Source organism: Macaca thibetana, chromosome 16, assembly GCF_024542745.1.
Source record: "Macaca thibetana thibetana isolate TM-01 chromosome 16, ASM2454274v1, whole genome shotgun sequence".
Lineage (NCBI taxonomy): Eukaryota > Metazoa > Chordata > Mammalia > Primates > Cercopithecidae > Macaca > Macaca thibetana.
This window is the reverse complement of record NC_065593.1, coordinates 11658519-11677122: the sequence shown is the minus strand read 5'-3', so window position 1 is coordinate 11677122 and position 18604 is coordinate 11658519. Positions and strand designations below refer to the sequence as shown.

The 18604-nt window shown below is 43.7% G+C and overlaps 2 protein-coding genes across 7 annotated transcripts in view; one reads left to right on the top strand and one right to left on the bottom strand.

Moving 5' to 3' along the window:
- Window positions 1–18604, bottom strand: part of STX8 (syntaxin 8) — a 691269-nt gene that overhangs the window by 435912 nt on the left and 236753 nt on the right. The gene's annotated exons all lie outside the window — the stretch shown is intronic.
- Window positions 1–18604, top strand: part of USP43 (ubiquitin specific peptidase 43) — an 87181-nt gene that overhangs the window by 32686 nt on the left and 35891 nt on the right. For both annotated transcript variants that reach the window (XM_050765247.1, XM_050765245.1), the window contains exons 6-9: window positions 2737–2872; window positions 4846–4981; window positions 9126–9237; window positions 15973–16076. In XM_050765247.1, the coding sequence (XP_050621204.1) occupies window positions 2737–2872; window positions 4846–4981; window positions 9126–9237; window positions 15973–16076 (488 nt within the window). The remainder of the gene's footprint in view (window positions 1–2736; window positions 2873–4845; window positions 4982–9125; window positions 9238–15972; window positions 16077–18604) is intronic.

The following is an 18604-nucleotide window of genomic DNA, read 5'->3' as shown; positions in this document are numbered from 1 at the left end:
AGTGACTTGCCCAACGTCACTAGCTAGTAAGTGGCTGAGCCAGGATTTGGATTTCGATGGTTTGACTTCATAGCCCAAGTCACCACTGTGTATTTTCAGTCTTGGGAATATAAACCAGGACACTAAAGGAACGGTGAATGAAACAGGAGGACCTGCTGAGAGAACTGAGGATGTGTGACGTGAGAGAGAACATCTGGGGGAAGCTGGGATGGCTGTGTTCTACTTGTTTTCTTTTCAAATGAGTCCTGCTAAAGGGATTGGATTCACGGTGCCTGGAGGGGCCCTCATGAGGAACAGGGAGGAGGCCATGGTGGCGCTAAGCCATGTGGCAGGATGGGACAGCCCTCAGGGTGATTCAGTAGCTCCCTAGGTTTCTGAGCCTGGACGCAGTACGCGATTGGCTCTGTGTCCTTAACTGTGAAATGGAAAATTGACACTTCCCTGACTATCTCATGGGATTTTTTTTCAAATCAAAAACTATTTTTAACCTTGTTGGGAAGACATGCCACGCATACAATAACGTCTACCTACCTGAAGATTGTGGTTTGCTGGCTTTCTCTACATTCATAGCTATATTCCTATAACCTCCACGCTTCCTCAGCCTCCCCATCACCCCAGTGGGCTCCTTTCTGACCCTGCCCAATCAATCCCTCTGACCTCTATCGCCCCTCCTAGAATATTTATGACTCTCCCAGGTAGCGGCGGAAATGTGTGTATCTTGCTTTGTAAACTCTAAAGGGCACTATGGGGAGTTATTGAAAGAGACAGAGAGAGACGGGGACAGTGGGTGAGAGTCCTGGGGAGAAAGTGGCCGTAAGAAAAGATCAAAAGGGAGAAGTCTATGAGAGGGAGCGTTTGAATAATTAAGAGCATGAAAAATCCGGCAGGAATTTGAGAGGTGTGATGTGTTGGTTCAGGGAGATGAGAATCATTTGGGGATGCCAGTGCGGGATGAGCATTTTCCACTGAAACTTAAAGTCATCTGTTTTGATGTTTTGTTTTCTTTAGCTGGCAAGTGTATTGCATATATATTATCTAAAATCATAGATATATGTATTTGGATTTATTTTTCTATTATTATTATTATTATTATTATTATTGACGGAGTCTCACTCTGTCACCAGGCTGGAGTGCAGTGCAGTGGCACGATCTCAGCTCACTGCAACCTCCACCTCCAGGGTTCAAGTGATTCTCCTGCCTCAACCTCCTGAGTAGCTGGAACTACAGGCGCCTGCCACCACGCCCGGCTAATTTTTTGTGTTTTTAGTAGAGACGGGGTTTCACCGTGTTGGCCAGGATGGTCTCGATCTCTTGACCTCGTGATCTGGCCACCTCAACCTCCAATGTTTTGGGATTACAGGGGTGAGCCACCGCGCCCGGCCTGTATTTGGATTTATTTATGTCATCTTATGCTATTTACCCTGTTTTTCTATTTTGTATTGCCCCCTAACCCCCCAATTTTTAGATTGAGCAGTCTTCTTCTTTTAGAAGATGATTCTTTTAGATTGAGCAATTTTTCTTTATTTCGTCTCTTCTGGGATGAAGTACATATACATTATATTTCCATTCTTTCAGTGGTTATTAAAATGTCAACTTGCATAATTACTAGTCTAATGTTAATCTTCCCATGTAACACAAGGATCTTGGCATGGCATTAAATCCCCTTATACCTTTTTGATTTAGATATTATTGTCCAGTATTTTAATCCCTTCTCTACCTCCAACTGTAATAGTAGTAATAGTTATTATTTTAGCTTTATATAGTCGATAATATTTACTATTTTCTTTGGTTCATCATTTCTCCTACAACTCAAGTTTTCTCTTTGATTCAGGTTTGTAAATCCTGAAATCTATGTATTTATTTATGAATGAATGAATAAATGAATGAATGAATGACAGGATTTTCCTCTGTTGCCCTGGCTGGAGTGCAGGGGTGTGATCATAACTTACTGCAGCCTTGAACTGCTGGGCTCAAGGGATCCTCCCACCTCAGCCTCTTGAGTAGCTGGGACTACAGGCTCATGCCACCATGCCTGGCTAATTTAAAAAATAAAAATTGTGTAGAGATGGGGTCCTGCTATGTTGCCCAGGCTGGTCTTGAACTCCTGGGCTCAAGTGACCCTCCCTCCTCAGCCTCCCAAAGTGTTGGGATTATAGGCGTGAGCCACTGTGCTCAGCCCTGAAATGCATCTTTTGAAAGAGAACTTCCCAGGCAGTGTACCTTGAATAGGTTATGTGTGCTAAGATATTGATTTCTTCAGCCTTCGGGGTAGCAGAGTTGGGTCTAGGGCAGTCAGGGCCACCACAGTAGTCACCCCTCTACTCTGCTACCAAACCATCTCCTATTTACTTCAAAGTTTGGTAAAAATATTTTTTTATGTATGCAATCATGTGAAAAAGGTTAGTAAACCTATTCAGAAATTTTTTCACTCCGTAGTAAACACTCACTTTTTGTTCACATGAGGAGGGCTTTATTTTGTTGTCATTTTTCTAGCTTGTTTAGCTGGGTGTAAAACTTAGATTTTTTTTTTTCTTCAGTTTCTTTTTTTTGTCACACTTGAGATGTCTGTGGACAATCTAATTGTTATATCTACTATGCCTTACTACTAAAAATAAGTAGCCAATTAGAAGGAAGGAAAGGGTGAAAATGGGTGTTGACTATCAGTCACTTTTAGATTTCTTACCTGTTGATTTCTCTTTCAGAAATCAAGAGGGAAAATGATCTTTCTCATTTCAGGTGATCTTAGTTGAACTGTATCCCAGTGGATTCCAGCGGTCTTTCTTTGATGAAGAGGACCTGAATACTATCGCAGAGGGAGATAATGTGTATGCCTTTCAAGTTCCTCCCTCACCCAGCCAGGGGACTCTCTCAGGTATAACAGGTGCTTTACACAATTTTATTTGGCTATGATGAGTTACAGGTTTCAGAGGATACTCTTTAGGTGCAAAGGCGTAAAACATCCAGTTTTAGCACTTGGAACAGTCAGACTTATTATCCCTGGCATTTGTTGTGTGCAGATGGTTGATATTAAAAATTATTTAGCTTATACAGGGATTCTCAAAACCTTAGTGAATATCAGAATCACCTGGAGGACGTGCGAAAGCAGATTTCTGGACCCTACCCACAGACTATATGATTTGGGTGGCCTGGGGTGGGGCCTAAGAGTTTGCACATCTAAGCGAGTTCCCAGGTGATGCTGATGCTGCTGGTCCAGGAACCACACTTTGAGAACCACCATTTGGTATAAATGCTGGAGTCATCTTTGCCGTCAGGATTCCTATGGGTCAAGGTTTGTGTGTGAAGTAAAATGTCTACAAATTTGAGCAGTACATGGTTAAAGAGTTTATTAAATGACTTTTTAACAAAATAGTTCCACTTCTTAATGCTTGTTTTTCCTATACCATAGACTGGCTAACATGGTCAGTTTCTAACAGTCCTTTTTATTTGTAGGTCAGGATACATGTTGGCCAAGTTGCTAGTGAAGAAGACCCATATATAAATATATATATATTTGAGACATATATATATATATTTGAGATGGTTTCTCACTCTGTCACCCAGGCTGTAGTACAGTGGCATGATCTCAGCTCATTGTAACCTCTGCCTCCCGGGTTCAAGTGATTCTCCTGCCTCAGCCTCCCAAGTAGCTGGGACTATAGGTGCCTGCTACCATGCTCGGCTAATTTTTGTATTTTTAGTAGAGACGGAGTTTCACTGTGTTGGCCAGGCTGGTCTCAAACTCCTGACCTCAGGTGATCCACCTGCCTCGGCCTCTGAAAGTGCTGGGATTACAGGCATGAGCCACCACGCCCAGCCTGAAGGCCCATATTTAAAGGACCCTATGTCAGTGTTACATTATACCCCAGATGTTTCCTATGCCCTGGCCCCATGTTTTAGCCGGTCTAGGTAGCAGCCTATAGGAACTGGATGTTCGCAGTTCTCTGAGTTGACAGGGAGATGCTGGGCATTGGAATCTAGGACAAGACATTAACTGACACTGACTATGTTACAACCCAGTGAAACAAGTTCTCCTTTCAAATTCAATCATGACGGACACATCTTTTCCTTTAAAGTCAACAGTTCAGAACTGAGATGCAAATGGACGATAGTCCAATTCCTCTACTTCCTCATTGGTAGAGATTCTCATCCATCTCTGTATACTTCTTTTGTTGGCTTTCTAAGAGAGTGGATACCCTGGGGTTCTGTAATGAAGTCATAAAAGCAACCAAAATTATTTTGGAGTATTTTTCAGGTGCCTTGAAAAATATTAGTTAAATTCTTGTTCCTGTTTTAAAACTATAGGGTGATGACCGGGCACAGTGGCTCATGCCTGAAATCCCAGTACTTTGGGAGGCCAAGGCAGGAGGATCACTGGAGGTCAGGAGTTGAAGACCAGCCTGGCCAACATGGTGAAACCCCATCTCTACCAAAAATACAAAAAAATTAGCTGGGTGTGGTGGCGCACATCCACAATCCCAGCTATTGGAGAGGCTGAGACAGGAGAATCACTGGAACCTGGAAGGCAGAGTTTGCAGTGAGCCGAGATTGCGCCACTGCACTCCAGCCTGGTGGGCAGAGCGAGACTCTGTCTCAAAGAAACACACAAAAAACTATTGGGTGAACACAATTGCAAATTCACTACCATATTCTTGATGTTCGTATGCCAGGTGTCAGATGGCACAAATGCCATGAACCTCGTTATCTCCTCCCCTAAAACCCTCTAGTGGACCCCTGTTGGTGGTTAATAGATGCTCAAAGAGAAAGAGGGACTAGAGAAGCTAAGGCTCTGACCCAGGAAAGCAGCTCCTTTAGGAACATGAACGAATGTCATTCTCTCTCCTCCAGCTCATCCACTGGCTCTGTCGGTCTCCCCACGCCTGGCAGCCCGTGAGGGCCAGCGATTCTCCCTCTCTCTCCACAGTGAGAGCAAGGTGCTAATCCTCTTCTGTAACTTGGTGGGGTCAGGGCAGCAGGCTAGCAGGTATGTTTCACTTTATTCTTTTTTCATGTGGTGTCTGGGATTTGTAGACCTGTGCTTGGGAGCCTGTCTAGAGTAAAATTAAATATTTATTCCCAAGGTTAATCAAGTAGGAGCCGGAAGTAGGGTCCTTTCTGACTAAGAGGATTAGAAATATCTGCCTTAAGCGTTCGGCTAACATTGTCATTCCTAACCATCAAACATCAGACGCCTTCCTATTAATCAGAGGAACAGTTTTTACTGCCCTCACCACTATTATTCTATATTGTAATACCTAGGCGGTGCAGTGCTAAAAGAAACTGGCTATAAGAAAAGAGGTGATACTTTGGTTGTCTGTCCAGAAAACCAAGAACTGGAAACTGATTGGCAGTAAGGAAAGGGTTCAGGAAATTGATGGGTTATATAACAAATATACAAAAACAGATAGCTTTCTTATATAGCCCCAATAAAGTGTTTAAAAGACAGAATTACGTTAAGTTATATTTAGATGGATGAAATGTTTCTAAAATGTATCTTGAATAAGAAACTGGTAAAAACAAAATGATAGATTATTCTAATAATTAAAATATTATTAATTAGCTCAGCTTGTAAAAATCAATTAGCCCAGCCTTACTTATTAATTCATCAACTCTCTAGTAATATGAAATATATCATTTTTATCATACAATAAATACTTATAGACAGGTGGCCTATTCTGTTTGACTGATTTAATTGTATATTCTTCTGCCTGTATTACAATATTTTAATAATTTCAGAATTATGGTCTATTTCATATTACTAGAGAGTGAATGAATTATTCAAAGGTAAGGCTGGGCTAATTGGGCTAATTGATTTCTTTGTTTCTTTTTATTTTAAATAGTCAACTTTTTTTTTTTTTTTTTTTTTTTTTTTGAGACGGAGTCTCGCTCTGTCGCCCAGCCCAGGCTGGAGTGCAGTGGCGCGATCTCGGCTCACTGCAAGCTCTGCCTCCCGGGTTCACGCCATTCTCCTGCCTCAGCCTCCCGAGTAGCTGGGACTACAGGCGCTCACAACCGCGCCCGGCTAATTTTTTGTATTTTTAGTAGAGACGGGGTTTCACCGTGGTCTCGATCTCCTGACCTTGTGATCCGCCCGCCTCGGCCTCCCAAAGTGCTGGGATTACAGGCGTGAGCCACCGCGCCCGGCCTAAATAGTCAACTTTTAACTCCTGCTATGGATTCACACGTATAAATTTCAGGTTGACTAGAGAGGTAACTCTAGAAAAGGAAGTCATAATATAACTTAAAGACAGCCGAGGTGGGTGGATCATGAGGTCAGGAGTTCGAGACCAGCCTGGCTAACACAGTGAAACTCTGTCTCTACTAAAAATACAAAAAATTAGCCGGGGGTGGTGGCGTGCACCTGTAGTTCCAGCTACTTGGGAGGCTGTGGCAGGAGAGTCACTTGAACCGAGGAGGCAGATGTTGCAATCGGCTGAGATTGCACCACTGCACTCCAGCCTGGGCAACAGAGCAATACTCTGTCTCAAAAAAAAAAAAAATTAATAAATTAAAAAAACAAAGACAACATGGGAGAATATTTATGTCCTTGGGTGGGGGCTAGTTTAACATGAAAGTCAGGAGGCTGTAAAGGAAAAGGCTGATGTTTCAAATATATTTAAAAATTTAAACTAAAAGCAAATTTGAAAGGCAAAGGGCAAATGAGGAAAGATATTTATGTCATGTGAGAGGCGAAGGATTTATGTCCATTCTATAAATCCCAGCTCTCAAAAATTAAGGAGATAAATACCCTTGGTGAAATGAACCACAGAGATTGACATTAGTTCACAGAAGAAATACAAGCATAGGTTAAAATATTCAGCATCAGCCTGGCACAGTGGCTCACGCCTGTAATCCCAGCACTTTGGAAAGCCGAGGCTGAGGTTGGGAGTTGGAGACCAGCCTGACAAGTGGAGAAACCCTGTCTCTACTAAAAATATAAAATTAGCCAGGTGTGGTGGTGCACTCCTGTAATCCCAGCTACTCGGGAGGCTGAGACAGGAGAATGGCTTAAAACCAGGAGGCAGAGGTTGTGGTGAGCTGAGATTGCGCCACTGCACTCCAGCCTGGGCGACAAGAGCGAAACTCCGTCTCCAAAAAAAAAAAAAAAAAAAAAAAAAAAAAGAAACAAAATTCAGCATCATTTATAGTAGAAGAAATTCTGGTTGCAATAGCAAGATACTATTCTTAACCTTTTAGATTGTTAAATAATTTTGAGAAATTGATAATGCTCATTCTGGGCCGGGGTCCGGGAAATCAGGTAAATTGGTATGGCTTTTTCGGAGGACAATTTGGGAAGAAAGAGCTTTAGTCTTGCCTTTCTACTTCTGGAACTTTACCCTAAGGGAATAATTGTGCACTCAAAGGTTATGTTCAAGGTTATATCTAGTTCCTGCGATAAGCAAGCATTGTTTAAATAAAAACTTGGAACGCCGCACAGTACAGGATGGATTAAGTAAACTGATCTGTCCACACAACAATGGACGCACAGTGCCCTTGCCTGTCCAGACAGATCACCTCATACTTGTGCTCTGCTTTAGCCAATTTTATTTAACAGTTTCACATTCTTACCTCACTGGGTCTTCACACAGGCTGCAGCGAGGCCAGGAAGCAGTGAGTGGCTAGTGATTCGTCCAGGAGTACCCACAGCAGAGTTAGGGCCTGCAGGTGCAGCCTCACCCAGCATCCTGTACACCGTGAGCTCACTGCTGTGCGCTTACTATGTTGGGACATGGATACCATCCCCAGTGATGAGAATGTTCCTGATACCCCAAACCAACGGTTGTGTCATCTGGATTTATGTCTCTGCCTTGCCTTCCCCTGGCTCCAAGGTTCTCTTACTGTACTCCCTGCTGTGGGGAAGAGACTTTGCCAGCTAGCTGGTCATTTGGAGTAATCTGTTTACATAGCAGTATCTATCTGGCTTTGTATCACTGGGCCTCTGTTTACATTGCAGTGTCTCCATTTGTTACAAGATTCTCTGATTGGCAATTTTGGATTGTGTTTAGCTTTAAAAACCATTTACATTATTTTTAATTGACACATAATTATACATATTTATGGGGTACAGAGTGATATTTTGATACATGTATATAGTGTGTAATGATCAAATCAGGATAATTGGCATAGCCATCACCTCAAACATTTATCATTTCATGTTGGGAAGATTGAAAATCCTATCCTCTAGCTGTTGAAAACACACAATAAATTATTGTGAACAATAGTCACTCTGTACTGCTATAGAACACTAGAGCTTATTTCTCCTATCTAGCTATAATTTTTATTCATTACCTAACCTTTTCCTAGCTCCCACCAGCCCCTCCCAGCCTCTAGTAGAACTATTATTCTACTCTACTTCTATGACATTAACTTTTTTAGATTCCACACGCGTGAGTACAAGCAGTATTTATCTTTCTGTGCCTGACTTATTTCACTTAACATAATGTCCTCCAGCCTCATCCATCTTGCCGCAAACAACAGGATTTCATTCCTTTTTCATGGGTGCATAGTATTCCATTATGTATATAGATTACGTTTCCTTTTTCATTTCTTTTCCATTCATCCACTGATGTATACTTAGGTTGATTTAGAATCTTGGCTATTGTGAATAGCCCTGCAATAAACACAGGAGTGCACAATCTTTCCTTTGGATAAATACCCAGTAGTGGGATGGCTGGGTTGTATGGTGGTTCTATGTTTAGTTTTTTGAAGAACATCCATGCTATTCTCCACAGCGTCTCTTTTCCCACCAAGAGTGTACAAGAGTTCCCTTTTCTCCATAACCTCACCAGCATTTGTTATTTCTTGTCTTTTTGATGATAGCCATCCTAACTGGGGTAAGATGATATCTCATTGGGGTTTTGACTTGCATTTCCCTGATAATTAGTCATGTTGAGCATTTTTTCATATGCCTATTGGCTACGTGTGTCTTTTTGAGAAATGTCTATTCAGATCCTTTGCCCATTTTCAAATGGGGTTCTTTGTTTTTTCGCTGTTGAGTTTTTGTGCTTGGCTCTTAACTCGTCACTTATCCTATTGAGAGGAAGCCAGGGGTAGAACAACCACTCATGACTGGTGGATGTTGCTGGTTTTTCCTTTGCTGGGATAACCTGATTTCCTTGGATTTTCAGGTTTGGGCCGCCCTTCCTGATAAGGGAAGATAGAGCTGTTTCCTGGGCCCAGCTCCAGCAGTCTATCCTCAGCAAGGTCCGCCATCTTATGAAGAGTGAGGCCCCTGTACAGGTCAGTGGTGTGTGTGTGTGTGTGTGCATGCGTGCGTGCATGTGTGAGTGTGGGTGTGTGTATTGGGAGGGTTGGAATTTAGGGTAGCTCAGGAGAGGAGAATTTGCTGTTAAGGAGTGCTCATACTGTTTTATAAAATGACTTAGATTTGTGTGCAAGTAGAAGTAACCATCTTATAGTCTGTAGTGTTTTACTTTTGTGCCATTATAAAATACCTTTCATGGACAGAGCTTTTTCTTATTAAATCTTTCAAAACACCATTGGGAAAATGGCATTTACATTACAAAAGTTTTTTTTTTTTCACATTTTCCATCACTCGCTAAGCATTTACATTATTATTCCCAATTTTGTATGTTTATGGCTTACCATAGTTTTTCCTAGAAGATAGCATATTGTAATAAATTGCAACTGTATGTTTAAATCAACAATTTCAAGGGACTTGAGATAGAATTTCTGTGGAAAATTAAAATGATTATGTCCAAATATGAAAATCTAGATGTTAAAATAATTTTGTCCAGATTTTTTAAAAGCTAAGATAACTCAAAGGAAAACAATATTTGCCTTGTTTATTTATTCTCAGATTGATAGTTTCCAAACAAAAACAGTATGTTTAAGAACTGTTGATTTTTTTTTTTAGCTCCTATAATATCAGAAACTTTTCTGATGGTTGCTTGAAGATGTTGAAATTTTTAGGGACAGGTCAGTTGTGTCAGATTCCTGTTTTCCCCTAACTATTCCCATAGTAAAAGCTTTTTATTTGGAGCACACACAGATCTTATCTCAGAGATAATTCCTCCTAATTCATGCTCCTTCCTGCTCAGCAAAAACCATATGTTTGATTTAGGATTTATACCAAATAACACTTTGTTAAAAACCTTCACTACATTTGTCCCAACTTTTATCTCTGAAGCATTTTGTTCAATGTATTGTAGAGCAGATCCACCAAAGGGCCCAAATTAGAAACTCCTCTGCAAGTAGGTCAGTCTATCCAGTGAGAGTTTTGCCTTCTCCCAAACCTTAAGCTACTGATTATTGCAATACATGAAACCATTTTCATGTGAGCATTTAACTCAGCTGTCCTTACTCTTACCTGCTCACACACCTGTACTTTTTTTTTTTTTTTTTTTGGAGATGGAGTCTCACTCCGTCACCAGGCTGGAGTGCAGAGGGGTGATCTCGGCTCACTGCAACCTCCGCCTCCCAGGTTCAAGCGATTATCCTGCCTCAGGCTCCCGAGTAGCTAGGACTACAGGCGAGCGCCACCACGCCCAGCTAATTTTTGTATATTTAGTAGAGATGGTATTTCACCATGTTGGCCAGGATGGTCTCAATCTCTTGACCTCGTGATCCTCCCTCCTCAGCCTCCCAAAGTGCTGGGATTACAGGTGTGAGCCACCGTGCCCGGCCCCACCTGTACTTTTGCCTCCATACCTTTGCAGTCATTTCAGCTTTATTTTATTTTTGAGACAGGGTCTCACTCTGACACCCAGGCTGGAGTGCAGTGGTGTGGTAATGGCTCACTGCATCTTTGACCTCCCAGGCTCAAGTGGTCCTCCCACCTCTGCATCCTGAGTAGCTGGCACTACAGGTGTGTGGCACCGCACCCAGCTAGTTTTTTTTTTTTGTTAGAGACATTTCACCATTTTGCCCAGGGTGGTCTTGAACTCCTGGACTCAGTTGATCCATCCGCCTAAGCCTCCCAAAGTGTTGGGATTACAAGTGTGAGCCACTGTGCCCGGCCCAATTTCAATTTCAGAAATGGATCAAGTAATCAAGGAGGCCAGCAAAATCCTAATACAGACAACCTTTGACTTAGCCACAGATGCTTTTCCACAGCTTCACAGGTAAATGTATGGTCAGACATGATTTTCTGTAGGAGTAATGTGTTCTAGATGGTTGTGAGGCTTCCAACCTAGCTCATCCGTTTAACCCATAATTCTTTTAATACTGTATTAAATACTGGTTCAAATATAGTCATTTGAAGACAATATGTTCAGAAGTCTCCACATTGAACTGAAGAGATTAAACATATGTGTACTGAAGGTTTGGACATGAGCCTCCCTAGCCAAGAATAGAGAACGAGAAAGTTTCTTACAAAAATGACCAATTTACTGGATAGGATTAATTTGCATGTGTTATGAAAAAAATAAGAGCTGTCATTGCCAATTTTTTTTTTTTTTAAAGAGATAGAGTCCCACTCTGTTGGCCAGGCTGGAGTGTGGTGGTGTGATCGTAGCTCACTGCAGCCTTGAACGCCTGGGCTCAAGTGATCCTCCCACCTCATCCTTCCAAGTAGCTGGGACTACAAGCACCTGCCATCATGCCTGGTTAATTATTTTAAATTTTTTGCAGAGATGGGGTCTCACTGTATTGCCCAGGTTGGTCTCGAACTCCTGGCCTCAAGAAGTCCTCCCACATTGGCCTCCCAAAGTGCTGGGATTACAGGCATGAGCCACCATGCCTGGCTACCCAAACGTTTTTATGGTATTTTGTAAACGGGGGTGTGTGAGGCCAGCACTATTTGTGTTCAGGCAGAGTAGGCTGCCTCTATGCAGACGTTGGTGCTGTGATGGTGGCTAGCCTTTGCTATCTAAACAGCAAGGCTCCATTAGGGGCGGAGGAAAAAGAGCTTTCTCCCCCAGATTTAAGTTAACGTTCTCCTTAGGGAGGACACCTTTCCGTGGCCAACCTTCAATCAAAGCCCCTGAAGTCATCTTACTTCCAGATGTTGATTTCCTCTTTGTTGAAGCCATAGATGAACTAGAACATGGTTAGAGTTTGGCTAGACGTACGAGCTCCCTGCCCTTCACACTCAAGACCCCCTGCAGCCCAGTTCCAGTTTACCCACCAGCCTTGTGGCCGATACTCCCTGCACACATCAGCTCCCACAGCCAAAGGGGTCGGCTCACAGCTCTCTGGGTCTGTTTCGGGTCATTCTGTCCTGCCATGTGTCGTTCCTCTTTCCTGGAATTGTGACGCTTTTCTCTTGTTTTCCTCTAATTCAACCCGTCTTTCCTCCACGGTTTTTAAGAAAATGCGTCTGCCTTTTACCTTTGTCAGAGTTTGGAAGAAAATTTTATTTTATTTCTGGTTGTCGAGATCATCAGTGACAAATTTAAGCATCTGTTTCTATTATTTGAATGAAGACCCCGTTGATTTTTTAAAAAAAATTTTGGTAAAAGATATATACTTTTATTTGTTTTAACCACTCATAAGTGTATATTAATTACATTTACAACGTTGTATCACCATCACTACTATGTATACCCCCAATTTTTTCATCATCAACAAAAACTTTATTAAACATTATACCGATCAAAACAAAAACTTTATACCTATTAAAAAACAAAAACGTTGGCCAGGCGTGGTGGCTCACGCCTGTACTCCCAGCACTTTAGAAGGCCGAGGCAGACGGATCACCTGAGGTCAGGAGTTCGAGATCAGCCTGACCAACACAGTGAAACCCCATCTCTACCAAAAATACAAAAATTAGCCAGGTGTGGTGGTGGGCACCTGTAATCCCAGCTACTCGGGAGGCTGAGGCAGGAGAATCACTTGAACCAGGGAGGTGGAGGTTGTAGTGAGCCGAGATCGTACCACTGTACTCCAGCCTGGGTGACAGAGCAAGACTGTCTCAAAAACAAACAAACAAACAAAACTTTATACCTATTAAACAACAATTCCCCATTTTCTCCTCTCCCTAGCTCCTTGTAACTACCATTCTACTTTCCATCTGTATGAATTTTCCTGTTTTAGGTACCTTATATAACTAGAATAATATAATATGTATCTTTTTACATCTGACTTATTTCACTAAATGTCATGTTTTCTTTTTTTTTTTTTTTTTTGAGACGGAGTCTCGCTCTGTAGCCCAGGCTGGAGTGCAGTGGCGTGATCTCAGCTCACTGCAAGCTCCGCCTCCCGGGTTCACGCCATTCTCCAGCCTTAGCCTCCCGAGTAGCTGGGACTACAGGCGCTGCCACCTCGCCTGGCTATTTTTTGTATTTCTTAGTAGAGACGGGGTTTCACCGTGTTAGCCAGGATGGTCTCGATCTCCTGACCTTGTGATCCGCCCATCTCGGCCTCCCAAAGTGCTGGGATTACAGGCTTGAGCTACTGCGCCCGGCCTAAATGTTATGTTTTCAAGGGTCATCCATGTTGTAGCATATCTCAGAATTTCCTTCATTTTTTTTTTTTCTTTTTTTGAGATGGCGTTTCACTCTTGTTGCCCAGGCTGGAGTGCAATGGCATGATTTCAGCTCACTGCAACCTCCACCTCCCAGATTCAAGTGATTCTCCTGCCTCAGCCTCCCGAGTAGCTGGGATTACAGGCATGCGCCACAACACCCGGCTAATTTTTTTGTATTTTTAGTAGAGACGGGGTTTCTCCATGTTGGTCAGGCTGATCTCGAACTCCCAACCTCAGGTGATCCACCTGCCTCAGCCGCCCAAAGTGCTGGGATTACAGGCGTGAGCCACCGCGCTGGGCTGCCTTCATTTTTAAGGCTAAATAATATTCTGTTGTGTATATATCCCACATTTTGTTTATCTATCCATCGTTGGTGGACACTTGGGTTATTTCTTTCTTTTGACTTGTGAATCATGCTGCTGTGAACATTGGTGTATAAATATCTGTTCAAGCCCCTCCTTGCGACTCTTAGATATACACCTGAGAGAATTGAAGGTTATATGGTAGTTGAACATTTAACCTTTTGAGAAACTGCTGAACTGTTTTCTACAGCAGTGGTACCATCCATTTTACATTCCCAACTATCCATTTTACATTCCCACCAGCAATGCATAAGGGTTCCAGTTTCTCCAAATTCTTGCCAATGCTTGTTATTTTCCATTTTTAAAAAAAAATAGGCCAGGTGCAGTGGCTCACGCCTGTAATCCTAGCCCTTTGGGAGGCTGAGGTGGGTGAGGTCAGGAGATCGAGACCATCCTGGCTAATATGGTGAAACCCTGTCTCTACGAAAAATACAAAAAAAAAAAAAAAAAAAACAAAAAAAAAACCTAGCCGGGCGTGGCGTAGTCCCAGCTACTCGGGAGGCTGAGGCAGGAGAATGGCGTGAACCCGGGAGGCGGAGCTTGCAGTGAGCCGAGATTGCGCCACTGCACTCCAGCCTGGGCGACAGAGCGAGACTCCGTCTCAGAAGAAAAAAACCACCACCACCACCACCAACAAAAACATTTAGTTGTAGGCTGGGCACGGTGGCTCACGCCTGCAATCCCAGCACTTTGGGAGGCCGAGGTGGGCAGATCACCTGAGGTCAGGTGTTGAGAGCAGCCCGGCCAATATGATGAAACCCCATCTCTACTAAAAATACAAAAATTAGCCAGGCGTGGTGGCGGGCGCCTGCAATTCCAGCTGCTCAGGAGGCCGAGGCAGGAGAATCACTTGACCTCGGGAGGCGGAGGTTGTAGTGAGCCAAGATTGCGCCACTGCACTCTAGCCTGGGCGACAGAGTGAGACTTCAATGTCTCAAAAAAAATTTAATTATAGCCATCCCAGTGGGTGTGAAGTGGTGCCTCAACGTGGTCTTGATTTGCATTTCTCTAATGACTAATGATGTTGCTGATCTTTTCATGGGCTTCTTGGCCGTCTGTACCTCTTTGGAGAAGTAGCTACTCAAATGTTTGCCCATTTTTTAAATTGAGTTGTTCATTGCATTGAATTGTTAAGAGGCATCTTCCATTAAATATGTCATTGTAAGCCTCATTTCAATTTCAGAAAAGTTCGAATATGATAAACACATATCTTAGAATAATAACTAAGGTGCTATCTCTTTATGTGGCTTATTTAAAAACGTGTAAATATTTACTTTGCCTGTAAAATATACACGAACTGGCTTTTAGAAAATTGCCTCATTGTGGGGATGATAATCATCTTCATAAAGTAGGTTAAGTTACCCATTAAAAGTTAATTAACATGAGGCCGGGCGCGGTGGCTCAAGCCTGTAATCCCAGCACTTTGGGAGGCCGAGACGGGCGGATCACGAGGTCAGGAGATCGAGACCATCCTGGCTAACACGGTGAAACCCCGTCTCTACTAAAAAAATACAAAAAAAACTAGCCGGGCGAGGTGGCGGGTGCCTGTAGTCCCAGCTACTCGGGAGGCTGAGGCAGGAGAATAGCATAAACCCGGGAGGCGGAGCTTGCAGTGAGCTGAGATCCGGCCACCGCACTCCAGCCTGGGTGACAGAGCGAGACTCCGTCTCAAAAAAAAATACAAAAAAACCAGCCGGGCGAGGTGGCGGGTGCCTGTAGTCCCAGCTACTCGGGAGGCTGAGGCAGGAGAATGGCGTGAACCCGGGAGGCGGAGCTTGCAGTGAGCTGAGATCCGGCCACTGCACTCCAGCCTGGGTGACAGAGCGAGACTCCGTCTCAAAAAAAAAAAAAAGTTAATTAACATGATTGATTTATGTTCCATTAAATGTACCAGTATCTGCCCCAGTTAAGCATTTGCTATTTAAGCACACCGTGTTCATTTTTGGGGGGAAGGTTTAACGTATTAAACACCGTATTAGATCACTGCGTTACAAGGTATAGTGTGAATCTTTAAAAAAAATGAGGTTTTTGTCTCTTAATTTCGAATTCTAATTATTACGGGAATATTCAAAATACCCTATGGAAAATAATGATTATATTTTTTAATGTATGCGCCACTTTAGAGTCTAATTTAAATCAATATAGGGGCTACATAATGACTTATGTCTGTTTTTGTCTTGGCAGAACCTGGGGTCTCTGTTCTCCATTCGCGTTGTGGGACTCTCTGTGGCCTGCAGCTATTTGTCTCCGAAGGACAGTCGGCCCCTGTGTCACTGGGCAGTTGACAGGTAAGGGGGAAGGTCCAGGTTCAGTAAGTTAATGAACCCTATCTTATTTTACTAGAGTCCTTTGAGGGTATGTGTCAATGAGATTGCTCGTAGTGTTCGTTATTCTTGATCATTTACCTCTCCAGTACCAGCCGCTATGTTAGATCACTGGGCATATTCTGTGCTTTGAACTCTTGTGTCTAAAGAGGCACTACTATGTCCACTTCAAAGATGTGGAGGACACCAGTGTTCTCAGAGATTAGTTAACTTGATCACACTTAAACAGCTAGTTAATAGGCAAGCCCAAATTTGAACCCAGATTGATCTAACTAAAACCCAAATTCGGCCGGGCATGGTGGTTCACGCCTGTAATCCCAGCGCTTTCAGAGGCTGAGGTGGGTGGATTGCCTGGGGTCAGGATTTGGAGACCAGTCTGGCCCACTTGGTGAAACCCCATCTCTACTAAAAATACAAAAAAATTAGCCAGGTATGGTAGCATGCACCTATAATCCTAGCTACTCAGGAGGCTGAGGCAGGGGAATTGCCTGAACCAGGGAGTTGGAGGTTGCAGTGAGCTGAGATCGCGCCACTGCACTCCAGCCTGGGTGACAGAGCAAGACTCGATCTCAAAAAACCAAAACCAAAAAAAAAACAGAACACCGAATTCGTTCAATCCGGCCGTGCTCCTGAATTCAACAGGAATATCTCCCTAGGATACGTGAAGATTCTACAGCTAATTCATTGGTCCTAAACTGTAAGAGATTGTGGACTGTGCCTGAGGCTTAAAGCCAGTGTGGCTGTGTCTCTGGTTGCTACCTTGATAGCCTTCCGGTGCGTGTGGCCTTGCAAAACAATCCCCAGGTCGTTGCAGCATCTATGGACAGTTCCGCTCTATAAATGAATGTCTTGCACTTCTCTTTATTTTTCCATAGACCCCAGGTTCTCAGTAAGGTCCTCTGATTTCCTGACTTGGTCAGCCAAATTCAGCCTGACTGAGATGGGCCTCTCCCCTTCTAAAGAGACCAGGAACCAGGGTAGCGGGTGAGCCAGAAGGTTCTGTGGCCTACACCCCATCCACATCCTCCTTGGCTGATGCATGCTTTTGCTTTATAGAGTTAGGGAGGCAGGAGAAGGATCCTCAAGGGCCTGCTTGGGTCTCCCAGGGAGAGGGAGCCCCAGGAAGAGGAACCCCCTTCCCACGCTCAGTCTTGGAGATAAGAACTGTGCCACCCAAAGTGGTACTGTAGACTGCCAGCCTATGAACTGACTGTCACCAGCCCATGACAAGAACTTGAGAGGAAGCACTTACGAATGTTAAAGCAAAGAGTAATCTATAATATGGTGGATAAAATAATTTCTTTTAAAAATGGAACTTAGGCCGGGCGCGGTGGCTCAAGCCTGTAATCCCAGCACTTTGGGAGGCCGAGATGGGCGGATCACGAGGTCAGGAGATCGAGACCATCCTGGCTAACACGGTGAAACCCCGTCTCTACTAAAAAATACAAAAAACTAGCCGGGCGCGGTGGTGGGCGCCTGTAGTCCCAGCTACTCCGGAGGCTGAGGCAGGAGAATGGCGTGAACCCGGGAGGCGGAGCTTGCAGTGAGCTGAGATCCGGCCACTGCACTCCAGCCTGGGCGGCAGAGCGAGACCATTACTTTTTATATTTATTTATTTATTTATTTATTTGTTTGTTTGTTTGTTTTCGAGACAGAGTCTCCCTTTGTCTTCCAGGCTCGAGTGCAGTGGCGCAATCTCGGCTCCCTGCAGCCTCCGCCTTCTGGGTTCAAGCAATTTTCTTGCCTTAGCCTCCCAAGTAGCTAGGAGTATAGGCACGTGCCACCACGCCCGGTTAATTTTTTTTATTTTTAGTAGAGACAGGGTTTCACCACGTTGGTCAGGCTGGTCTCGAACTCCTGACCTCAAGTGACCCACCTGCCTCTGCCTCCCAAAGTGGTGGGATTACAGGTGTGAGCCACCGCACCCGGCCCGTTATTTCTTTTTATAAAAGTATTGGTCTGCAGTGGTTTGGAAACAAACCGTCAAACTAGTCTTTTATCATAGGTAGTTTGAGAAGCACTAGAATTGAGTAGAGTTGTCCAGCAAGCTGACCATCCTAAAGGATGTCCTCTTGAGATCACACCTCTCCTGGCCCACACCTTCCATTCACTGGACATCTCACTACAGTCTGGCCCTTGTTCACCCCACCCCACAATCCCAGTCCCAGCCCTGCTGGTACAGCTCTCTCTGGCATCTGATATGACCTTTACCTCTTTCACAGGGCTCTCCATTTAGCCTTTGCCCTGCCTCTTCCATGCCTATCCCAACATCTCTTTGTTCTATAGGAAATTTTTTATTTTCTTTTTGATAAAATACACAAATACAAAAATTCCTTTTTTTTTTTTTTTTTTTTTTTTGAGATGGAGTCTTGCTCTGTCATCCAGCCTGGAGGGCAGTGGCGCAATCTCGGTTCACTGCAACCTCCACTTCCCGGGTTCAAGTGATTCTCCTGCCTCAGCCTCCCGAGTAGCTGGGACTACAGGTGCCCGCC